The sequence below is a fragment of the Protopterus annectens genome, chromosome 6.part1 (assembly GCF_019279795.1).
Source record: "Protopterus annectens isolate FY-2018-M chromosome 6.part1, PAN1.0, whole genome shotgun sequence".
Lineage (NCBI taxonomy): Eukaryota > Metazoa > Chordata > Ceratodontiformes > Protopteridae > Protopterus > Protopterus annectens.
Window position 1 is genome coordinate 8,336,901 of NC_056738.1, and position 26,496 is coordinate 8,363,396.

Below are 26,496 nucleotides of genomic sequence, written 5' to 3' on the forward strand. Positions count from 1 at the left end.
ACCAGGAATTGGATTTTTACTTGTAGGTTCTATAGTTGTTTCGGTGAAACATAAGTATGCTTCCCCAGTCAGACCAATGCCTCTGGATTACTGTTTAGGGGATGAAGTGAGGAGATCTGTCAAGATATGGTTACCACCCAGGACGTGGATAGGCCCATCCCAGAAGCCTCCAGGAAAAAAAAACCCTTGGGAGACGGGACTTCAGAGGTCTGTCCTCAACACTGGTGAAGCAGCTCCAAAAGAGACGTCCTCGTAGGGGGATTATGGGGACCCCTCTTCTTCCTCTAGGTTGGTACCCTCTGTGAGACATTCCTTGGGGGAGTCCTCTTGCACCTCCTTTTGCCTGAAACCTCCCACCTTGGGGGGGAAGTGGTAGAGGCCCTAAAGGCAGGGCAGTTTGGAGACCAACCTGGGTGAACTGTCCTGAAACAGGTTGAATCATTTCCACAACAGAAGATGCCAACAGAGGGCAGGGGGGACATCAAATGAACTTAACTACTCCTCTTCCTGACCAGGAGAACATCCTTTCCACAATGTCAAAGGCAGAAACAGGCATGGATGTACTGGAATTGGCGGACCTAAGATCCAAAAACCCCAAGGATGCACCAGACCTGGAGGCCACTCCAGCATATCCTGATGCTGACACCATAGCTAAACTATCTAGAGCAGAAGTCCTCCGCAGGAAGGACAGTACCAAAACAGGAATCCTCAAGCCAGACCTGGATACCCCTGCCTTGATATCACCTCTCCAAGGTTCACTTGGCTCAGACACAGCAGTAGTTGAGGAAACCAAGGTTAGGGGTTGGTGCCAAAATCGGCCAAGCCTTTGGACTCTTGCCTAAGGGAGGGAAGGCAACCAGTTTAGACAGTCTCTGAACAGACGAGCCTGAGGGAGGAAACCATGGTAACAGCTTCGGGTCAAGGACCTGAATCAGAGGGGATGAGTCCTAATTGTATCTGTACCTGTAAGGAGGAACACCTCAACTGTTCTAGGAACTCCAACTATTCTAACTCTGTGGGTCCTAAAGTCCCTGGGAGGGACTAGGATGACCAAGCTGACAAAGCTACGGAAGGAAACTTGGAGACCTGTTTATCGGATGGGGACTCTAGGATCCATACTGGAGAAGCACTGATATGGAGCAGAGATTGGGAAGACTCTGAGAGAACCTGCACAGAGACTCTGAGGACACCTGCGGGGTAGGAGAAAAGGGTGAAAAGGTTCTGCCTGGTGGAGCACCCTTCTAGAGGAATGGGCTCTGTTTACAGATGGCAGAAGATGGAGCCTTCCCTGCAACTGACACTGAAGGAGACCAGGCTAAGGGAATAGAGCCGACAGCTGAGCCAAAGTTGTTGGGGAAGCAGAGGGCCTTGGGAGCTTCAGCTCAGACAGAACAGATAAAGCCAAAGAGGGAGCTGAGTGTTTTCCATTCCCCTTGACAGCCTTTGCTTTCCTTGGAACTCCGATGACCCCAATCTGATTTCTCCCTCTTGCAGGAGGCGGCAAACGAGGACTTGCCAGCCAGCATAAGCCCTTTGAGAACCAGCTTGGATCTCCTCTCTCTAATGGCATAAAAGCTGAATGCCTCACAAATGGGCAAGAGGAGTCCAAGTGAGCAGCCCTTAAACCATAAATGCACAAAATATGTGAATCCTGAGAAAGAAACTTGCATCCATAGTCAAAAGTCCTTTTTAAAACCCTTATCCATAATCAGAAAAACAAAACGCTCACAATATACACTTTACCTAACCTACAGCTACTCAAAAAAAAAAAAAAAAACAGCTATGAAATACAACACCTAAAGAACTGTTAGGAGGATAGCATCAAGACAGGAAAAATCCTAACAACTCTAACCTACTATCTAAACTAGATAGAAACACTAAAGACCAAAAAAGCTCAGATAAATGCTAAGAAAAGGATGCAAGTAATCTGTAGCATTTAACTGTGCTGCTTTCCGGGAATGGCGGCAAACAAGAGCTGAGGTGGTCCTGAGGAACAAGGGATTATGGGTAGAGAAGACTGAGCTTTATATGCTGAAGTCTATGTAAAGTGGCTGGCCTTGGATCGGAGTCACATCTGATAACCCACTTGCTTTATTCCAAACAGAAAAGACAGAAAAGATCTTTGACGACAGCTTCTATAATGAAAATTGGTTACAAAAGTGCTACTCGCTGAATTGCCAAACTAAAGTAGCAGCAATCATTGCATCAAAGAATAATAGTGAAAAAAATCCACACTTGGGGACTCCATGTAAAAGTTCAGCTAGTAATGGCATTTGGACCAAGCTGGATAAAATGTGTGCCTGTACCTTACCAAGCACAATCTTTGAAGCACCTTTTTTGTTTTAAACAGTTTAAAATGGTCATTTTGATAAAAAAAAAAAATCCATCACTTTCCCATTTTCCATTGTCTATGTTTGCAGAAGTAGTGTCATAGTAGCCCCCTATTGCTACACCATGTGTTGAACCTTGTTTCTTTAATGAATATTTTAATAACAAACTGCATCAGCAAAAGCATCAAGAAATTTTCTGTGAAGGTCAAATCTGTAAAAGCAGACAGTTAAGTACACCTTCAGGGATGTTATGTCATCTGTTTGGCCTACACAATGTTTATATCAAGATGGCAATTTTAGCAAGTAACCAAAACCGTTAATGCAAGAAGGAACATTTTAAATTGTATTAAGTCATGACCTCCATAACAATTTCACTTTAGAACTGCATGTGATCACAGTCTGCCAAAAAGGTAGAAACATAGTCTTTGTGCATCTTCAAGTCACCAAATAAAATACCAGTTCTGGTGTGGTCCACTGTTGCACATTGCATGTTTGAAAATTAGTAGCATCCACTGACAGCAAATTAAACAGTTAATTGCCTTTCCTATTGGAAACTTTGTTTATATTGGGCAGAGTCACTTCTTGATAGTTTACTAGTGTCTGTAGCAACTTCATAGGAGTGCTGTCACCATGTCAACTGCCATAAGATCAGAATGGTCTCTGTACTGCCTCAGAATCTCTTTAATCCCTATTGGTGGAATGTTCACATACGCAGATTCACTTAACATCCCTCAAGTGAATATTCTTATTGGATAGAGCCAGACCTGCTGCCAGTCTTGTCTTGATTCCATCAGCCCCCCTCCACTGCCTGCCATTCATACTTGATTACTTCACTCTTCATTATGAAGTCTAGCTTTGTCCTCCTGCCACCTATTTTAAGTACTTGTGCTGACTGCCATCTCTATTTAATCACCTTTTCTGCTGTTGAATCCAGCTTGTCCTCATTCATCCTTTATTCCTGGTACAGTTTTGTAGATCGCTAATAGCCCTATCCAAGAGGAGACTGTCTGCTAATATACTTTGTCAATCACTGGTGTGATGATTGGGGAGAGTTGGGCGAAGGCTGCCAGCCTAGTCAAATAGAATTTGATATATAATTATGGCATTTGTAAATAAATGTGAAATACAGGCATGTTTTCTTGAGTGTAAAAGAATACTGTGAAATGTGGAACTGCAGAATATGTGACAACATTGCACTCTACTGGCCCAGTGAAGCATGTTGTGACCCTTTCATGTTAGAATTTGGCTACAGCGAGTCTGGATGAAGGTTTCATGCCCATTGTTTTAAGGCTAAAGTTTATGACCAGAATTTACATGTGGATGGTGCTTTACTGCTTGTTTACCTGGGAAAACCTAAGTGTCAACATGATGTAATTTGGGAGTGACCCAGCAGACATGTTTGTGTGTAATGTTTAAATACTGTTTTCTCACAAGAGACTGGGAGCATTTTGATCTTTGATATCTAACTCAGCACTCTGCCTTATGCTCACATGTAAGTTTCTAGCACTGTGATTTGTTGTAGGAATAGTTAAAGCTAGTAAAGATTAATTGGGTATTTTTCTTTGAAATCAGACCTGTCCTACTGTATTATTTTAAGTTTCGGTGTGATCTCTGAACTCTTGGATATCTCTGTGGTGTAGTAGTTTTGTCTTGTGTATTAATTATTTATTAAATTTTTTTTAAGTCTTCTACCTGTGGCTGGTTTATGTAGAGATAAATTATGCTTAGAGTACATTATATATTTATAGAGTTTACTGTCTAAGCCCTTCCAATAAGCCTAGACTGAATAGTCACATTACCAATTGGATAATAATATCGCACAGTAATAATTGGACACCCTTTTAATGGTCTTTTAGTAGCTGATGTTATTAGCTGGGTGGTGGCAGGGATTACTACCATATGGTCTGGGTAAAGGGGCACAGCTGGAGAATCTGTGTTGGCCTTTCTCAGGAGTGTCTGTGAAGTTGTATAAACATCTGTGTGTGTGTGTGTGTGTGTGTGTGTGTGTGTGTGTGTGTGTGTGTGTGTGTGTGTGTGTCCGCTACTTGGGCAGGGACAAGAAGCACTGGTTAGACAGAGAGGGTACTGGAGGTTTTAGCTTGCCCAGCTAGGCTGAGACCTGGACCCTGTGAGTCTTATTGAGGACCTTGTGAACAAGGGAGCAACCAGCTCCAGACTGACTCCGATCTCTGTGTGCACGTGAGGGAAATTGTACTTTACTGTGTGTATTGGTTATCCTTTCCTCTCTTCTAGGAGATGACCTCCCTGGTGTTAGTGGTGAGGATTGAGGCTCCTTGATTGCTGGGCCAGGGCACGGTCGTCACAATTGGTTTCTGCAATTTTCATTTAAATATATTGTCTCTGAATTAATTTTTTGTTTTCCTTGTTTCTTACTGCACTATGTATTGCGGTATATGTTTTCAGCCTGTTTTCTGCTGCTGTAGTTATTATTCTAGCTGTTTTTGATTAAGTATTGCAGTTGCAGTATTGATCCTGAATCTTCTGTGTGGGCCTCCACTGAATATGTAGACAGTATCCACAGATACTCCTTATTAACCGGTAAAGAAGTAAAGTGTGATGGAGCTGAAAACGGTCATCTCACACTTGATTGCAGGGTCATTGGGGGCACAAAAAAAGTGCAGTCATTGGGGGTGTGATATCTTTATAATACTTCACCAGACTGCTCACAATAATGACATGTCCCCTACTATCCTGGATAAGTAACGAAGGAGTGAGACTGCCACGTAAACAGGAGTAATATTTCACAATTTCTCCCCAAGAGCACAATGGGAACACACTGTATAACATGGGACTGGACTGTATCCTTCTGTCCACCCCAAATATAACTCCTTACTACATACTTCAGAGCAGTGTGTCCCAGTTTAAGACCTCTTGTACACCGGTAGTTAAATTAAATCTCGCACATACAAACACTACTGGGAAAGCCTGATACAGATTTCCAGCTGTGCCCCTTCCCCAAAATAATAAGGTAACGTCCTGCCACAAATCAGAGTGTCGCGATGCCCTTTTAAAGGGGTGTCCAGTTATGAAAATTAGATATTAAAGCAAATGGTAGCAAATGATCTAAAGCAGCCAGGCATTTGGAGTGGCCCGGGAAGTTATAAGGTACAAGCACACTCAAATCACTGAAGAAAATGCTGATTGACCAGCCACAAGATAAGTTAATAATATTTAATAATGAGCAAGATGATTAAAAAATATAAAACGGTAATTTCCAATAAACAGAACTCTATCACCAGGAAAATGAAATCAGTATTGTAGGATAAAAGTCTGACATTTTAGAAAAACTATGATTAGTTATAATTTTCATAACTGAGTAAAGAACACTGTCCCTGATCTAAACTAAATTATTAATACAACAGAGCAAAGGCAGGCTTACAGTTCTTGGCGAGTCCTTTTGGGTATCCACTGCACAGTACAACTGTGAACAGCTAACAGCTCCAACTGCCAACTATAACATGCTATTACCTGACAACTGTTAACTACAGTCTTCAGCAGGCTCTTTTTTAGACTAGCCTGTCTCACCTGTTCCAGTTCTAATTTTCTTTTCATGTTTTGAAAATCAACCAATAGCTGTTTACTAAAGTTCCTTCATGTCTTTTGGCCTCTGATAGTAACACACAGCAACTGTCAACGGTCAGATGACATAATCTGCAGATCAGTTGATTCTGAGACTGTCTGCATTTTTTAATTTTCACAAATATGCACAGTTAGAAATGTAAAGGAGCACTGTTCAAGTCTTTTAAAACGTTTTGTACAAATGGGTAATTAACATCTAAGAACTTATTTACAATGTCATAGCTAGTCATGCTGGTATATAATGCACATGTTAATCTGAAATCATTAACAAGATGGCATCCAGACATACTAGCACAGATGACGACGTCTGATTTTTCACAAGGGGCACAAAAAAAGTGCAGTCATTTGGGTGCTACTGCAGTCCAGTTTGACTACTGTCTGCATCTTGGTTGGTGCCTGTTTTTTGGGGGGATAGGCCACTTCACTGTGATCCTTTTCAAGAACGTCCTACTTTTTGAGTCCCACAAACTAAATGACCTGTTTGATTGCAAGTATTTGCAAGTCTTGATCACAAGAGCACTTCTCTGGCATTTTTCCCAAATCTACAATCACGCAAGCCTGAACAGGAAAAAAATTGATATTTAATTGCATCAACTCTCTTAGTCTTTGCAGTCTAGAAGTTACTGTATATTAGTATCTGAGGCACAGCACCAACATGAGGGGAATGTAGTGAGGCTCATCTTCCACTAGAGTCTTAATTTTATGTAGAAAGTGTGTGTCTGTGTGGTCATTCAAGTATATGTTCCGCTGTGTGTGGTCATTTCTGGTGATGCACTCATCGGAGTTCTTGATGTATATGTTTAAAAATGAAATGGCTGTGATTTTGCTGCCAGTTACCTGTCCATTGGTGGTTTGTCTGTATAACACACATGGGAGTGTTTCTAAACATTATGAAACGTAACCTCTTCTCCTTGGGTCAAAAGAATACCAAATGGTGGTCTACTATAAATGGTCTTTTTCCTGGATTTTAATCACTACAGTTAAGTGGATTATTTTTCCAGACGTATCATATCTTAGAAAGAGGATTGATTGTTGCTTCTGCAAGAGTCCCCTCCCCCCAACATGCAGGGAGAGACACAGACAGATAACACAAATTTTCAAGTACTCTCCATTTCTGTCACCCATATAAAAAAAAAAAAAAAAAAAAAAAAAAAAAAGACGATCAGAATGCACGGTGCATCTGGGCAAAATGAACTGCTGTATCTAGTCTGACTTTTGAATTCAGGATCCAGTTGTCTAGGCTGTGTTGATTACGAGACGAAAGGGAATAGTAAGTCTAGTGAACTGTGTGGGAGTGGATTCTTTTATGACTTTCAAAATAATGAGCCAGGAATTAGCTTGGTCCATACATTGCTGCGTAGTGTGCTGCAAACGTGAGACATCATGGCATACAGTGACTAAAGGTGATACACTCTTGAAATGCTCTCTTCTCTAAACACCACTCTCCTACCTTCTTAGCAGTTATGTCTGAGTGTTGCAGGTCTTTTCTCTCAAAATCCATCCACCTCTTTGCTGAATGCCCTCATTTCCTCTTGCCTTATTCCTGTCTGTCCTATATCTTCTTCAACAGGTTTTCTGTTTGTTTTTTTCTCCATGTGCCCAAACTACCATAAAATATTCTTTGTGACCTTTTCTGCAGTTGGAGCTACTTTGCCTTCTGTTTTTATGTCCTCATTTCTTCGTCTGTCCCAGTTTGCATCCTACCACCTGTCTGAATCTCTTCATCTCATCACCTCTAGTTTCCTCAACTGCTCTGCCATTACTGCCCAAGTTTCAGGACTATACAGTAGTACTGGTCGCACCACTGTTTAGTACACCCTACTTTACAGCTTATTTGGCATTCTTCTGGCATATAGTATATCCGACGCACACTGCCACATGATTGCATCCCCTCTGATTCTAGGTTTGACCTCTTCTTCTTTCAGACTTCCCCTCTCTTCAACTGCCCCTCCCAGATACTTGAAGCTGTTAACCTCTTCCACTATTTTCAATCTGTTGTCACCTTTTGATTCCTCCACTTCCTGCCTTTACAACTGTCTTATACGTACTCAGTTTTCATCTCGTATGCCTTCAGTTGTGTATTCCATTCTCCTATTCTTTGCTGAAGTTCTTGCACAGAATCTGCCTGTAATATCACATTGTCTGCATACAAGCAAACTTGTTCTGTCCCTTCTGACCTGTTTGCTAATCTAGTCCATCACCAGTCTGAACAGCAGTGAGCTCAGAGTTGAAACTTGATGTGCCACCCACTCCCACTGGGAAGCCCCCTGTGCAACTCAACACTGTTTTGTACCCGAGTCATTGGGTCCTTGTACACATTCTACTAATGTTTCTCGGACTTCAGACCACCGCAGTGGGACCACATCATATGCTTTTTGCAAGTCAAGGAATTATTAGATTCTGTCCTCATCTCTAGCTTATTTTCAGCTCTGTCTCACTGTAAACATCAAGTCAGTTGTGCTGCATTTTGAACTGAATCAAAACTGCTCATTTCCTGTCTTACTTTCTACTACTCTGCATATGCATTTATCAGTCACTCTCTCTTCAGAACTTTCATGCAATGTACTGTCCGCAGTTGTGAATGTCCCCTTTGTTCTTGAACACTGACACTAGTATGCTTATTCTCCAGTCTAGGATACGCCTTTCTGTCCATAATGCTATGAGTACCCTCGAGCCATTTCTTCTCATCTCTCCCAACATCTTTATCATGTCTGCTTTGACCTCATCTGGGCCTGCTGCTTTCCTTTATTTCACTTTCCTTAGTGTGCTCCTCCTCTTTTATCATTACAGCTTCTGTGAGGTTTTCTTCATTTAGAAGCTGCTGGAAGCAATACTTCCATCTTCCTTTGTCCGGTGGACTGGTGAGCAGGTTTTTGCTGGCACCCCTTACGAAGTGTGTATAGCTGTCTCCTTTATCTTTTTGCCTTACAAATACAGTTTCATTGTGCCATCTGCTGAGACACTTTCCAGATGCTGGTAGTGTCTCTGATACCTTATTTTTTGCAACTGCAGCTCCTCTCTTAGCCTCTTTGTTTGCCAACCAGTATTCCTAGCCTGGCCAACCAGTATTCCTAGCTTGGTCCATCTTTTCTATCCCCCATCAAGCCATTTGCCATATAGAAGTCTAGAATGGCCTCTCCTTTATTCTTGTTGTCCTACCCTTTATTCTTGTTGTCCTACCCATGTGGATCCAGGCAATGCTTGTATTCTGTTCTGTCTTTTTCAATATGTGCATTCAGGTCACCTGTTATCAACACAGTTCATATTGTCCTGCTCTGTCTAGTAGGTTCTGCAACTGTTGTATGAGTGCACTCTGCCCTGCTATGAATACTGTCCTGTTGTTACACTGAAGTCTGATTTGCCTTGAGTCTTTCAGAAGTCAGTGACAGATCAGAATTGGTGAAAGCCTGCCCCTCACCACAGTGCCCACACCGGTTTTGTCCCTTTCCTGAGAAGTAGACTCTGGATCTCAAGCCAAGTGGCTTTGTTGCACTGCCCTTCCATCTTACCTTCTGGATACATAGGTTGTCCAGCCTCCTGCTTATCATCATGTCATCCACTTCCAGGATCCACCCTGTCAGTGAACATGCATTGAGTGTAGCATTTCTTGGTTCATGTTTGTGAATCGGCATTGAGTGTAGCAGTTATTGGTCAATGTTTTGGCAGAGTGATTGTTTTAAATCTGGTTTTCACTCAGAGCTGTCCCAGTTAACGCAAGCTGGATAACTGGACACCAGATGGCCAGTAGCTTATTGACCCTGGTACCTCTGGGCTTTATGGCAGGCACACACTATAGGGGCACATAACCTTTCCCACCGTTAGCATGGGTCCCTGGTGTAGGTCTGAGTAGGCCAGGTCCTCAACCCACTTATCACCAGCAAATACTCATGCCCATTTGGTGACATTAGTCAATACAACCAAATCACCTAGAGCTATATTTCACACCATTAAGTGGCTATCCCTGCCAGTCTGTGATCAGTGTTCTCCTGTCTTGAAGGTACTGCATACTACAGTATATGCCAAAAGTGGTTGGTCCATTGGTTGAAACGGTTGTTTAAAAAAAACTCTAAAATGCACCTCAGAGCATTTAGAAAACCCCATGGGTTCCGGGGGTTTGCAGCCATCAGATTCCCAGCTTAATGAAGTCCTCTGCAGTTATCCAATTATCACAGTGGAGTCTTCCTTAAATAGAACATGAATTGAATTGGCTAGTACATGAATTGAATTGGCGTACAGAATTGTCAAGTTTTTTGTAAAATACTAACAAATTTAGGAATCTTGCATTTGTTCACACGCAGGCATAACATAACAGCACCTAATATTTCTGAATTGTGTAGTGTCAGTGCTGCTTTTATGTGACTGTTCATTTAATACAGTTGGACTGTTTGCATTTTATATTAGCTGTATGCATAAAATAAAACCTAAGACATTATCTTAGGCAAACAAGAAGTCTGACATTGATGGCAGAAGTCCTAGTTAAGAAGCAAGTATGTTATGAGGTCATAGCAGATTTGTCAAAAGTATAGTACAGATTGATGGGGACAAAAGCTTAGTAAAGATCTGTAATGTTAAATTACAAAAATAGTTGAGACAGGGTAGAATTACTGTTGCAGGCGTTCTTCGTGTTTCACTGTTGCAGTCATCACATTTGGGTTATCTGCTTGCATGTAGCTCTGTCGGCCTGATTATCAAAGTCTTGGGTCCCGCGTCGGTTGCTGTCTCGTCTTCCATGACGTCAGGTAGTCAGGGGTGTAAAGTATGCAGCCGACGCCATTACATTAGTCTTTCCTGCCGTGCGGTGCCAGAAGCAGTTCGCAAGTGCCGGTTGCCCGACTCCTGAAATATTCGTTTTCAAGTTTCAGATCCGAAGTCTTCAACTAAAGCGAAGTACCCCATTGGGGATCCTTTTTCTTGCTCTAAACCGATGTCAGTAAAAGTTAACAATTGTATTTCTTGAGGAAAGCAAATACCTCATAAAGATTTTCATTTGTACTGCATTCCTTGCCTAGGCCCAGACCACGGTGTACCTGGCTCAGTTTTGTGCCTTATTCAAACCTCGTGCTATTCGTCATCGTTTCGATTTGGCATCTGAATATTTTGGTACTCCAGTTCAATTATCCTGCAATGGCTTCAGTAAGCTACCCGACTACCAATATTCCAAAAGAATGCAAAGATAAAGACAGAGACAGACCGCATAGGTCCAAAGCTGCCAACGATGCTTCTCCTAAGCTAGTCGCTAGTACTCAATGAGGTGCTTTCGCAGTCCCTGATGCCCGCTAGTTCAGATTCACAGATCTCTACTGAGACCCATTCGGAGTCTGGTATGCCGTGAGATGCTTCTTCAACTGTGGAACCTGCGGATGTTTCTACCTCGGATGGGTCCCGAGCCGTTGTGCAGACACCAGCTTCTGAGGGTGTATTCAGGCCTACTGACTTGCATATTAAACAGATGCCATCTTCTTCAAGGCCTAAAAAATTGATCCATGCTTAAAAAAACTGATGCCCAGACGACATGGTCAGGCTGCTATGTCTAAAAATCAAATGATAAGAATGGCTGAAAACCTTATTACTCTAATCAGGGGAAGCCACCCTTCTCCCCTCTAAGAGACCTAGGACTGATTTTTCCTTCTGATGCTTCTGATCAGGATTCTGAAATTTCTGTTTTCTCTGATGGCCAGGACTTGCCTTTATCGACCTATGAGGATTCTGATGCAGAGGACTCCATTCCATCTGCTTCCCCTCCAGAGGATTTCTCTTTTGGTGAAACCTTGCATACTCTTAGGGAGCATTTCTTAGGGAGGATTACTCTGACTCCAAAAAGAGGCTTAGGGAATTCTTGCTCCTACCTCAACACAGGCCTTTAGCCATCCCTCCTGTACTGGACATGTAGATGATGTCTTCTCAGAATCTAGCCTGGCCCCCTGACTCTTTACCTCCTGCTCCCAGAAAACCTCACCAGTATTACAGGGTACCTGACTCTCTCAAGTTCCTCCTTAAATATCCTACTGCGGATCCTGAGACCATTTCACAGGGACCCAAGGGCATTAAGGTTACTACTGCCAAAAACCCTACCCCCTATGATAGAGATTCCAGGGCCCTGGATAGATTGGGTATGAAGGTATACACTTCTGCAACTTTGGCCATTTGGGCCTTAAACTGCCAGTTTCATATGTTAAAGTATCAGCAACATATTATTGGATTGCTTAAACAGAAAATGATGTTGATTCCTGACTGTACTGAAAACAAAGAATTACATGATTTAATTTTGTTGAACAAGTTGGAAAACATACTTTGCAATGTGGTTTTGATTCATTAGAGGCATCTTGCAGGGCTGCTGTCACTGGGACTGTACTTAGAAGGCATGCTTGGCTTAAGAAGCCATCTTTGCCAGATCATGTTAAAGCTAAATTACTGGATGCTCCCTTAAACCAAGACCACCTGTTTGGCAACAAAGCAGAAGTAGTACTTAAAAAGATAAAAGCTAAATCTAGGCAAACTGTTAAAGATTTTCTGCAGGTACAGCCTCCCAGATTTAGTAGGCATTGGCCTTCTAAGAATTGGTCCTTTCCTGCCTCTTCCAGGCCTTCTCAGTCTAAACCCAAAACCGGCAGAACACCCAGGCTCCAGTCCCAAGGTACTCACAGGCCTAAGCAGTGGGGGACTCCCACTTCCAAAGCTGGAAGTAGTAAGACAGCCCCCCTATGGTAAACTGTCACAATAACTTGACTTTAAACCTTCCAAGCCCTGCTCAACTGACTGTTCCTTTAGATCGCCCTACATGCAAAAAACTGGGAACTCATTACCCAAGACAAATGGGTGTTAAATATAGTTTCCCAGGGATACAGATTCCACTTCCACTCCTTACCAACCCCAAATGGTTAGCCAGACCTACCCCCAAATCAGTGGGCAGAGGCTCAAAGACAAGTTCTCTCTCTTCTAAGCATCAGGGCTATTCAACCTGTCCCAGAAGAAGAATGGGGCAAGGTTTCTACTCAAGACCTTTCCTGGTACCCAGAAAAGACAATTTCTGGTGTCCTATTCTGGACCTGTCTAACATCTTTTTGGAAATCCCAAAATTCAAAATGCTAACTCTTCATCAGCTGCTTCCCATGCTAGGCAAAAATGTGTGGTTGGCAACACTGGATTTAAAGGAAGCCTACCTGCACATCCTAATAAGGGAATCTTGCAGAATATTCCTATGCTTCGGAGCAGGCTACATGCACTTTCAGTTCTCTGCACTGCCCTTTGGCTTATCTACTGCGCCCAGGGTATTCACAAAGTGCCTAGCCCCAGTCATTGCATTTTGAAGGCAAAGAAATATTCAAATATACCCATACCTGGACGATTGTCTAATTCAGGCAGAAAGCCAGGACATTTTATTAAATCATCTGGCATTTGTAAAGAATTTACTAACTTCTTTAGGGTACACTATAAAAGAAATCACATTTAGTACCCTGTCAACAAATTGTATTCCTGGGAACAAGCTTGAATACAACTTCCCAGATGGCCTACCTCACGCCAGTGAAACAAGTTCATTTGACAGCCTACTTCAAACTACTGGCCACAAAGACCCAGCTATCTGCAAGGAAAATGCTGCACGCCCTGGGGGTCATGGCCTGTTGTATTCTACTGATTCCATATGCAAGACTGCATATGAGGAAACTACAATGATATCTAAAAAGTCTATGGTGTCAACATTCTCAGGACATAGAATCAATGATTCCTGTCATACCTTGTCTAAAGATGAGTTCCTTTGGTGGGCAGAGGCCTGCCACCAAAACAAGGGACTGCCATTCACTCTACCCCCTGCCACACAAACCCTAACAAACAACTCATCATTCTATGCATGGGGGGGCTCACTTGGCAGGACAGTGCATTCAGGGCAAATGGAACCCAAATCAAATGCACCTGCATATCAATCAAAAAGAAATGTTAGCTGTACACAATGCTCTGACAGCCTTAAGGACCACATTCTTCCAGGACAATTATTGGTAAAGACGGACAAGTACATAAACAAGCAGGGGGAAACCCACTCCATACCCTCTCTGCAGACTAGCCATGGCTCTGTGGAACATAGCCTTGAGCTACCAAGTGCACCTACAAACTAAATTCCTGCCAGACAAGCTAAATACACTGGCAGACGACCTAAGCAGTGGAAACTGGAACCAAAGATATTCAACATGTTGATAAACAAATGGAGGAACTCCGAGATAGACCTGTTTGCCTCCCCTTAGAACTACCAATTGGACAAATTCTGCACAAGGACTTCCCACGAACAAGCATGGAAAGTGGATGCCCTGTCCTTCACCTGGAAAAACCTATCAGTTTACGCCTTTCCTCCTCTGCCTCTCCTCTCCAAAGTGCTACTAAAGATCAAGCAGGACAAGCCAAGGACAATACTGATTGCACCAGACTGGCCACGCCAACACTGGTAACCCCCTCTTGTGCAGTGTGACACTGCTCGAACCGTGGCACCTGCCTCAGACCCCTGCCCTGCTGTCTCAGCAGGATGGCCAGATTCTGCACCCTCAGCTTAAAATTCTGAACCTTGTAGCCTGGCTAATTACCTGATCTCTCCATTACCAGCACTCAGTAAGCAAGTGATGGATGTCATCCTGAAAGCAAGGAGGCCTAGTACTAGAAAATCCTATGCTGAAAAATAGAAAAGGTTCTGTTCCTGGAACCAAAGTCAGGGGATGAGCACTACAGTGCCCAGTTTGCCTCATATTCTTCAATACTTAACTGAGATGCTTCACAAGGGCCTTTCCTTTTCTTCCATTAAAGTTCATGCCTCAGTCTTTTCAGCTCATTATAATACAGAACCACCCCTCTTCTCTCATCCACTGCTGAAGCAATTCCTCAGAGGGGCCAAAAACCTCAGACCACCCAGGAGAAGCCCCTACTTCAGCCTGGGACTTTAACTTTGTATTGGAAAAGCTCACTCTGCCTCCCTTTTGAGCCAGCTGTAAATGCAGAGTTGAAATTCCTTTCTTGGAAAACAGCCTTCCTTCTAGCCATCACTTCAGCAAGAATGGTATCTGAATTACAGGCCCTCATGGCAGTGGAGCCTTTCATCATCTTTCTTGCTGACAGGGTGTCCCTCAGGACCAACCCTTCCTTTATGCCCAAGGTGGTATCCAGTGTGGCCATTAATCAGTCCATTTTCCAACCTTCTTTTCTAATCCACAGAACAAAGGGGAACGAATATTGCACTCCTTGGATGTGCACAGACAACTTAGATTTTACTTGGACAGAACTAAGCCCCTCAGGACATCTGAACAGCTGCTGGTTGCATTTGCTACAGGGGCAGAGGGGAAGGCCATTTCAAAGCAAACCATTTCTAAGTGAACAGGCCATTGCATTCATTTCTGCTGTAAGCATCATGGAAAACCTACCCCACAGGGGATAAGACCTCATTCCACCAGGGCTACATCTATCTCTACAGCCTTTCTCAGTGGTGTCCCTACCAGGGACATCATAGAAGCTGCTATCTGGAGTTCTGTACATACCTTCACCCAGCATTAATTTACCACTTGCCAGTTTTTTTCTAAATCCATAGCTGGCTTTGCCACTGCAGTCTTGCAGGGCCTTATAGCTGGTCCTAATGCTGTCTAACTGCCTCCTCCCATCCTTAGCTTTGGGAATCTACCCAAATGTGATGACTGCAACAGTGAAACATGAAGAACATAGTACAGTTGTGACCACTTACCATAAATGTAGATGTTAGAGTGCATTCACTGTTGCAGTCCTGGTTACCCTCCCTCCAGCCCCCTCACCTCTGTTGACTATACCTCTATTCTTGCTTGTTATGCTTAAAGCTTTCTGGTGTATTTGCTTTTTTGTTGGAGGTGTAACCTTGTTTTAATTGCTTCCCATTATGGGGGCACCTGACATCTGGGACAAGAAAAACTGATGTAATGGCGTCGGCTGCATGCTTTATACCCCTAACTACCCGACGTCATGGAAGATGAGACCGCAACAGACGCAGGACCCAAGACTTTGATAATCAGGCCAGTTGAGGGCTACCTGCAAACAGATAACCCAAATGTGGTGGCTGCAACAGTGAATACACTCTTAACATCTACATTTATGGTAAGTGTACACAACTGTACTTTTTTTGTACAGCTTATAATAACATTAAAGTTTTGAAGCTTAGTCCAAAGGTATTATAATGCAGTTGTCCTGTGTGAACGTTTCCTCGTAATTTGTCTGTATTGTGTGCCATTTAGAACAAGATTAAGTTTTTTTTAAATTTATGATTTCTTATTTTGAGGAGTTCTGAGGAGTTTGATTCGATTTGACCCAAATTTTTTGGGGATTGTCTCTCTTTCTTACAGCTTCAGCATGGTTCAGCTCAGCTCTGGCTTATGCTTCAGGAGACGTTTGCCCCAGTCGGGCAGAGACTTACGGTATAGACCACTGTTCTGTTGGGCTCAGACTCTCTTCTTACTGTTGGTGGATCGGCTTTTGAAACAATGGAGAGGGCCTTGTCTGTTCCAACGCACCAGCCCCCCCCCCCCCCAAACAACCTGGCAAGTTACTCCTTGCTTCAGAGCCTCACCCACTTCCTCCAGCTGGACAGTGGGTGTGAAGGCTGCAGGATAACCCCACATTTGGGAACATCATCTGACATCTCCCCCGTGCCCCCCCCCCCCTGCTGAGGAGGTTCCTCAGAAGAAGTGTAAGAGAACACATTGATTCCCCTGAAGAATCGTGCACTGAAGACAGATTTCGATGAGGGCGAAGGATCCCCACAATCACCTGCTGAAGGCGAAGGATCCCCACAATCACCTGCTGAAGATGTCTCCTTTGGAGACTATCTAGAAATTTTGGAACAGAGTGGTGGTTGGCAGACCAGCAATTCTACATTAGAGGAATCTACGTATCTGCAGACCTGTGACACCCAACCATCTACCAGCTGGGTGACCCTGCCTGCTGACAAGCTCATTGAGTTGATCTCTCAGCGGGCGTGGAAGCCCCCAACACCATTGAGCTGATATCCTGGAGACCAGACAAAATTATTGCCACACCATAAGGCAAACCCTTCTGGTCCAAGGGCTTATCGGTAGATGCCATGGTCGTGGCAGCAACTACTAAAAAGTAACTGGCAGATGATTGTTCCAGTATTCGTCGTCCTAGCAAGGAGTCCAGGATGATGGATATACGAAGCAAATTTGTGCCTCATTGACCTTTTGCCTATGGTTTTCGAATTATCTGGCACATTTTACTAGGTTGTAGAGGAATCTGATTAAATAATTTGGATACCCTCTCAGGAGCCGCTACTGACCATCTCCAGGAATTCCTGACTTCTCAGCTGGCCACCCTGACTTTCATTTCCAAGTCATCCACGAGGTTCATCTCACACGCAGCTGAAGGGACAACGAGCCATCTGTTTAAATGTAACCTTAAGAAGGCTTTTGTGTGACTTCACAGAACCCTTCAAGTCTACGTTCATCACTGCTCCTTTAGATGGCACTTTTTTATTTGGGTCCAAAGTGAAAAACACACTCACTAGGTGTGAGAAGGATGGAAAGACCCACTCTGCAGTGGGTGTATATTTTTCCACCCCTCAGAGACTCTTTTTGAGGAACCAACATTCTGGTGGAAAAATATGGTCCAAAAAGTCCCAAGGATCTTTTTCTGATGCATGTAGTGACAGCTTCCCCAGGGGCAGAGAGGGGAGCTCCAATATAAGACACTGCCCCTTGTGGGGGTCTGCAAAACCAGGGTTTCTGAGTTTTTCTTTGGTAAACCCTTCCAGCGCTCCTGAACAGAGGCCTGATTTCCTTCCTCTGGGGGTAGTTTGGGGTTGTTTTTCCCTGTATCAGAGAGCCTGGCTACAGATAATTTCTTGCAAATGGGGGCAGGGAATTGTATCTAGAGGTTATATTGTACCATTTTCACAACCATCCATCCTTCTACAAAGAAATCCTGGATGTTCCATCCAATCAAGCAGCCCTAGAAATACAAAACCTGCTAGAAAAGTGAGTCATTCAAGAACCCCCCCAGACCAGATAGGATCCAGAATTTACTCAAGAGTTTTTAGTAACAAAAAAGACAGAAGACTGGAGACCTATTCTAGATCTCGGCAAACTAAACAAATTGGTTCATTGAACCAAATTCCTGCTGGTCACAGTTCAGTCCTTTTTTGAAAAGATGACTGGATGTGCACAGGTGGTCCAGGATGTTCTCAAGCTTCCGACTGGTAGCCAGTCACTTCAGATTCAAGGTGTTCATCAAATGTGTGGTAGTAGTAGCAGCTCACTTGAGACGGCACGGATTCTGCATGTTTCCATTTCTAGACTATTGGCTTATCACTGCCACGACTAGGCATCAACTTGTTAGGAGACAGACAAAAGGTCATTCAATCGGCTACAAAAAATGTCATCTGGAACCTACCCAAGCCCTAGAATTCGTAGGCGCTGTGTTAAATACAAAGAGCACTATAGCCTCTCTTGCTCCACAAAGATTGACAATTCAAAGAGAAGTCTTGACCATGATCAACGAAACAAAGTGCCTGCCAAATTAGTGCTCTGAACATTAGGCTCCATGGCAGCATCAATAACTCGTGTACCCCTGGCCAGATACCATATGCGAATTCTACAGTGGTTGCTTTTGGCACAGTGGTTGTTCCCATCCTATGTCCACTCCAGTTTCCATCACCAATGTTTGCATTTGCAAGAAAGTTCTAATGTGGTGGACTTGAGTCTACAAGGACGTCCCTTTTCTCTCCCTCAGACCAAGGCCACAGTGACAACGGACACCTCCCTGGTGGGGTGGGGGATTGCAGCGGAAAGACTGTCCAAGGCACTTGGTCCCCAATAGAGGCCTCATTACACATCAGTGCTCCTAGAGACGAGGGCAGTGTTTTTGGCGTTGCAAGCATTTCAGGATGTTCTACCCTCCGGAATGATTAGAATTCAAACAGGCAGCTTGACTGTAATCTGGTACATCAACAAACAAGGAGGAACCAGGTCTTGCCCACTGTGTCGAAGCCCTAAGTGTGTGGCAATGGGTGATTTTTCATCAAACTGCTTTCTCATAGCAACGCACATTCTGGGGAAGTCTGTGTGATAGCAGATAAATTAAGCAGGTCTATTCTCCTACGTCATGAGTGGTCTCTTAGAGAACATTTGAGAACTTTTCAATCATGGGGTCAGCCTTGCTGCGATCTTTTTGCCTCTCTCCTAAACAAAAAGCAGCTATTTTGCCCTGTTCCCTCCCATCCCTTTGGGGGAAGTCCTAAGGGATACTGTTCTACACAGTTGGCCTCCCGGTCTCCTTTATGCATTTCCACCAATACCTTTGATTCCCAAATTTTTGCAGAAAGCTGTCTGGTTGAAGAGCAAAGTCATCCTTGTAGCCTCCTTTTGGCCTCAGCAGATTTGGTTCCCTTTTCTTTGGCCTCACCTAATCAAAACAACCTTGGATCCTGGCTACAATTCCAGATCTTCAGTCTCATCTGACAGACCTCATTCAACCCAACATTCATAGTCTCAAGCTGACTGCTTGCTTTTTCCACTTCCAGTAGTAGCCAGACGACCTATGCTGTCATCTCCTGTTTGATGTATACTACTTTTTCATAAGCCATCCACACAAAAAGTGTTCTCTAGTAAATGGAAAATGGAAACGGTTTGTGCAATGGGCTCTACAAAACAATATTGAACCCCTTTCAGCCCCAATTCACGAAATACTTAGATTCTTGGCTCCCTTATCAAAAAGTGATGCCTCTGCTTCCATCATCAAAGTCCAACTAGCAGCCATCCACACTGCTTTCCAGAAGTCTTTGGTAGCATCTCACAAACTCTGTAAGCCCTTCTTGAAGGGTACTCTTATGTTACGACTTCTCTTCAAAGACCCTTCTCCCCCTTGGAACCTCAAGTTAGTGTTGCAAGCAATCATCCAGCAACCTTTGGAGCAGCCCACAATTGTGAAGTTCCTTTCCTGGAAGACTATTCTGTTGGTGACACTCACTTCAGATAGACAAATTTCGGAGATTCAAGCTCTAGCCTCTAAACCCCCATACCTAGTCTTTCACAGGGATAGATTTTCAGGGATAGATTTTCACTCCATGTACTAACTTGCCAGTTTTTTTCCCAAACTGTTCTAACAAAGGAGAGTATTGTTTACATTCTTTGGATGTACATAGACGATTTACATTTGTACTTGCACAGAACAAAAGACTTCAGAAAATCGGGCTAGTTTATCTCCTTCTCACATTCCAAATTAGAAAGAGCTGTATCCAAAGTCATTTCAGAGAAATGGGTAGCTAACTGTATTTCCTTTATCTACTCCTGGTCAGGTGTTACATTTTCTACCCCCCCTAAGGCTCATTCTACAAGGACTGTAGATACTTTATTTTTTTAAGCTAGAGCATCCATGGATGACATATGTGCAGCAGCAACATCGGCTACACCCCATACTTCTATTATGCATTGCAAATTGGGTTTGGTCTCCAGGGTAGAGCATCATTTGATTCGATAGTGCTTCGGAACAGCCTAACATAGTCCACCTGGGAAACAAGGTAGCTGGGGACTCTGTCCCAGCCACTAAGGATTACATGAAAATTGACAACTTCAGATAAAGAAGTTATGTATTTCCGTTCCATCTGAGTTGTCGATTTTCATGTAATGGTATCCTCAACTCCCCACCATTTTCTTTTGAAAGCATGAGTTGTCTGTACCCTATTACAATGTCTCCTTCCTTTTCTTTTTTTATCTCCTTCTCACATTCCAAATTAGGAAGAGCTGTATCCAAAGTCACTTCAGCGAAATGGCTAATTAACTGCATTTCCTTTATCTACTCCAGGTTTGTTACAGTGATGATGGACCCAGACATAATATGGAAATCTCCTTTTCCTTTCCTTCTGATTATTTTGCCAGCAAACTTGATTGGAGATATTCAGCCAGGTACATTATGGGTAAAGGGGTAAGCTTGAGAGTTTTAGGTGTCCACTAGCTTTAGCAACCGGCTGAGTCAGCTCCAAGGGATCGAAACCAAACCCACTCATTGAGGATATGGACAATCGACAACTCTGATGGAATGTTATGGTAAGTGCATTCCTTTCTCTGTGGCATCCAGAACGCTACCTGAACCTAGACCACACTGCTATTGTAGGAGGATGTTGTGCTGTCATTCTGATGTGGCCCATGCATTTCTGTATGCTTATTTAAATTTAATGTTCTAGTTTTTAACTCCTATTTATACATATTAATTCATATTAATTCATGTTAATCCATATTTACAGAATTGAATCTGTACTTGAGTTTTAGACATGCAGATGTGAACACATTTGTTCAGCTACTTAAATTACCTTTTCTCTTACAGACGCAGCAGTCAACTGTGGAGATCTTGGAAAATATTGATAAGGTAACTTTTATATATTTGTAGTAGCTTCCTAATCATTGAGAAGGAGCACTGTAGCGACTTTCTAATAATTGCATAATCCATGCATCGCTACATCTTTAATTGCACCTGTTCATCTGTCATGTTTTGAAAGTGTGACTTAGCCAGTGTCAGAAAGACTTCCCGTAGTATTGTCTTCACCTGGGAAGTAGAGTAAAAGACAAGTGTGTCTGAGTCTTAAAGCTTGTTGCTGTTGGAAGAGTAAAGGAGAACCAGGAATACCTGTTGGAATTATCTGCTGAATGTTGTTATTGATGACCACCATGCACATTCTGGAAGCAGTGTGACTGTTAATCTCTTAATCTTGATTGTGTGTGGGAGAACGTTGTTTAACAGTTATTTTTTTGTCTCTAGAAAAGAATATTTTTGGCCTGTCCTTGGCTGACTTGTGAAAAAGGGAACATTGCTGTCCATAAATCAGATTATTGTAATGAAACGTTCTTCCATTTTTAGGGGGTGAGTGCATAATTGTATGCCCTGTCCAGGAGAAACACGTTGATGGGTAACTTTATAGAATTCTTCAAAAAAGTTGTATTTTAGGGAAATAAATGTTCACTAAAATTTGAGCCATGCCTGTGAGTAGTTGTGCTTGAAACCATCTATTAATATTAATAATGCTATTTATTAGCTATGGGACCTGTACTGTATGATGATGCTGTAGGTTACATTTGGACAAAGAAGTGAAACTTCTACAAGTACATTACTCACATGGCAACAAAACAATACTTGGGTTTGTTGCTGTTGCATGCAGGTAAGGAAGTAGACAGAATAGCAGACATTACTTAACCAGCATCCTCCACATTATATAATGTGTAGGTGAGAATTAATGTTTTAATACTGACTGAGTGTGCTATCAGAATCTGAATGTCCTCCATGTGTTCGTATGAGTTTTCTCTCCTTTCTCTGCTTTCCTCCCACATTCAGAAGACCTGGAGTAAGGTAGCTTTGGGACTATAAACTGCACTTAAGTGAGAGTATATGCTGATATGGAAGAAAAACCTGGCAGCCTACTTCCGTTTCCCCTTTTGCCTTGAAAATGCCACTGGTGGCTATCAATGAGGTCACTCTAGGAGTCTGATGTGATTCCTAAGAGAGCAAGCGAGTGTATGTGCTGCATCAAAGCCATGCAGCTTTTTCTGAGCAGAGTGCTAGAAGTCGTGACTTCTGCTCTTGGAAGATGCTTGAGTGCCAGGCATAAAGACGGCAAGGATGAGTGTTACTTGGAGAGTTTAAAGTGTTTTAAATGATAGTCAATGGATTTGCCAAGTTTGCAACAGACCTGACAGCAAAGTTAAGAACCACTGTTCAGCACCAGTGTGGGAGGAGGGGTTATCTGTCCCTGTAAATATACATGGATGAATGCGCACTCTTTGGCTCATTAGGTTTCCATTGTCCATCAGCTTTTCTTAAATGTGTTAATTGACGTTTTTCTTAACATATTCATTTATTTATTAAGTCTAATGTGTCAATATGCAAACATTTAGTAGATTAACTAGCTACTGTTCTTCATACTGGATTAGTTAAACAGTTTCCTAGCCAGCTTGTTTCAAATTTCTGCATTGTTGATAGGATGTTCTTGTTTAGATTTATTTGGACAAGTATTTAACAAATTTAAAATCTGTTCTTGTCCTTAGGATATTCAGGCACTAGAAGAATTTCGAGAAAAGAATCAAAGATCTCAGAAACTTTGGATAGGAAGACTTATTTTTTATTCTTCAATCTTGTACCTCATTTCGTGCTTAATGATATACTTCTGTTGTGTGGCTGAGGATTTAACAACAAAGTTAATGGAGACTTTGCCTCTGTTAGTGTTTCCTGTATTGTAAGTAGTAAGCTTCTTTACTGTTCTTGCTTGTATGTATGTATGTAGTAAAATTAATTTCTTACGATTTTAGTTAATGGGGCAACATTTTTCACCATGAAAAACTTTAGAGATGACCATTGACCATTTTTTTAGATATTTGAAATGCAAGTATTTGTTTATTTCACTTGAATGTGTCTTTTGAGCCAGTGACTTTTTTCAGGGGGCATCTAAGAAGGAAAAGTTTCAAAAATATTGTCCGGGGGGAATAAGGTTTTCTTCAAATATACATTGAAGCAGTATGCAAACCCTGCCAGATATACTAAGAAACATAGCACATGATGATAAAGCTTCCATTATAGTATTATATACCCGTGGCAGAACACTTGCAGAGTGCTTGTACACTGAATGCCACAATAATGTGGCAGGATTGTTGCATTGGTGATTGTGCAAAGACTGCAATGTAGGAGTAGCTGAGAAGCATTTGAAACATGAACCACAAAACATTATGATAAAATGTACATCACATGGGATGCACATTACCAACGATTAAAAACAGTGATGGTGAGAAAATCCGATATAGTAGTTCAGAAAAAAGGGCAAAGGTAGCATTGATTGAAATTGGTGCACCTAGTGATTACAGTGTCTTGCTTACAGAGAGGTACCCAGACAGTTCCAGTAGTAGTAAGAGTGGGTCTAACAATTTAGGCATGCTACCAACACATGTGACTCTATGAATTGCAGAAGCAGACAATGTCAGGTACATTGCAGGAGCATCAAAGAGCACTTTAGGTTAACATCAGACTGAAACCATACATTTTTATATACCCTGATGTAGGAATGGGGCCTATTCCTGTCATGGTATTAGAAACCCAAAAGATTTGGAAAAATTAAACGGAGAGAAACTTTACATAAAGCACTGTCACCATCCCCCCAAACCTGCTTGTATGTTAGCTGGTGGACATTCTGTAACCAAAACGTGAATATTTACTTTATTATATGGTACAACAAACATGAAGAACTGCCACACTTCTACAGGCTAATTTAAACCGCAGTCTGTCTTTCCTATTAACTAATGCATTGAAGCAAATACTAAATGGATAGCCAGCTACATATCTGGGTAAAACTTGGACTTCTGAAAATGTATAAATGGTTGAATGCTGCTAGGTAATGCATGGCTGTGATGGCACCTTTTCCGTTTGAAACAGGAAACTGTTGGCTTGGCGTTACAGATTGAGAGAAGGGAGTCTTTGCAGCATTTGTGATCATAGTGAAGTATGTTTAAACTGCCTTGTGGGATGCTATTAGTATCTGATTCTTCTGAGTTATCATAACTTTACATCCTATAATACGACTGGCATAGCTTGTTTGCTAATTGGGAAAGGCCATGTGGAGTCTCTGCATTCTCAGTAACTGATGAGTTAGCTTGGCTTCATTTGTCGATTTTCAGTAGCTTTAGGTTATTTATTTGTGTATGTCTTTAGGTTATATACATGTGTATTGATATTCTACTGCCTTGGAAGTGTAAAAGTGTGTGTGTGTGTATATGTTGTGTATGTATGCGTGTGTGTGTATATATTGTGTGTGTCTATAGATGTATATAGAGATGTAGATATATAGATATGCGAATGTGTGTGTGTATATATATATATATATATATATATATATATATATATATATATGTGTGTGAATGTGTGTGCGTGTGTAAATGTGCGTGTGTAAATGTGTGTGCGTATAAATGTGTGCGCGCTCATAAAAGTGTGTATAAATATGTGTGCGCGTATAAATGTGTGTGCGCGCGTCTGTAAATGTGTGTGCGTATAAATGTGTGTACAAGTGCATGCGTATAGATGTGTATAAATGTGTGTGCGTATAAATGTGTGTGTGCGTATAAATGTGCATATAAATGTGTGTGCGTATAAATGTGTGTGCGCTCATAAGTGTGTATAAATGTGTGTGCGCGCGGGTATAAATGTGTGTATAAATGTGTGTGCGCATATAAATGTGTGCATAAATGTGTGTACAAGTGTGCGCACGCGCGCATATCAATGTGTGTGTGTAAGTGCGTGCGTATAAATGTGTGCGCGCGTATAAATGTGCGTATAAGTGTGTGTGTGCGTATAAGTGTGTGTGTGCGCAAATATGTGCGCAAATAAGTGTTTGTATATAAGTGCGTATAAATGTGTGTATGCTTATAAATGTGTGTGTGTGTGTGTGTGTGTAAGTGTGTGCATGTATATAAGTGCGTGTCTGTATAAATGTGCATTTAAGTGTGTGCGCGCATATCAATGTGTGTATGAATGTGTGTGTGCGTAAATGTGCGTGCATATAAATGTGTGTGTGTAAGTGTGTGTATAAATGCGCAAGTGTGTGTATAAATGCGCAAATGTGTGTATAAATGCGCAAGTGTGTGTATAAATGCGCAAGTGTGTGTGTATAAATGTATGTGTGTGGTGTGCGTGTAAGTGTGTGCATGTATATAAGTGCGTGTCTGTATAAATGTGCATTTAAGTGTGTGCGCGCATATCAATGTCTGTATGAATGTATGTGTGCGTAAATGTGCGTGCATATAAATGTGTGTGTGTAAGTGTGTGTGTATAAATGCGGAAGTGTGTGTATAAATGCGCAAGTGTGTGTGTATAAATGTATGTGTGTGCGCACATATCAATGTGTGTATAGGTGTGTGTGTATAGGTGTGTGTGTGTATAGGTGTGTGTGTGTATAGGTGTGTGTGTGTATAGGTGTGTGTGTGTATAGGTGTGTGTGTGTATGTGTGTGTGTATCGGTGTGTGTGTGTATCTGTATCTGTGTGTGTGTAAATGTGTGTGTGTATAAATGTGCGTGTGTATAAATGTGTGTGGGTGCGCGTATAAGTGTGTGCGCGCAAGTGTGTGCGCGCAAGTGTGTGTTTACAACTCTGTGTGTGGGTGGGTATAAATGTGTGTGTCTGTGTGCGCAAGTGTGTGTGTGCGCAAGTGTGTGTGTGTACAACTCTGTGTGTGTAAGTGTGTGCGGGCATAGATATGTGTGTGTGTGTGTGTGTGTCTGTGTATAAGTGTGTGTGTATAAATGTGCGCGTGTAAGTCTGTGTGTGTATAAATGTGTGTGTCTGTGTGTATCATTGTGTCTGTGTGTATAAATGTGTGTGCGATTGTGTGCGCGCATATCAATATGTGTATGAATGTGTGTGAGTGCGCAAATGTGTGCGTGCATGTGTATAAGTGTGTGTGTAAGTGTATAAGTGTGTGTGTGCGTGCATATAAGTGTGTGTGCGTACAAGTGTGTGTGTGCATGTGTGCTTATAAGTGTGTGTGTGTATAAATGTATGTGTGTGCATGTGTATAAATGTGCGTGTAAGTG

General features: G+C 42.3%; 1 protein-coding gene across 1 annotated transcript in view; it reads left to right on the top strand.

Annotated features, from left to right (window-relative positions):
- LNPK (lunapark, ER junction formation factor) overlaps positions 1 to 26,496 on the top strand; it is a gene marked incomplete in the record, with an annotated part of 488,987 nt that overhangs the window by 104,803 nt on the left and 357,688 nt on the right. The window contains 2 exon segments of the mRNA XM_044075445.1: positions 21,258 to 21,299; positions 22,970 to 23,157. Coding sequence (XP_043931380.1) covers positions 21,258 to 21,299; positions 22,970 to 23,157 — 230 coding nt within the window.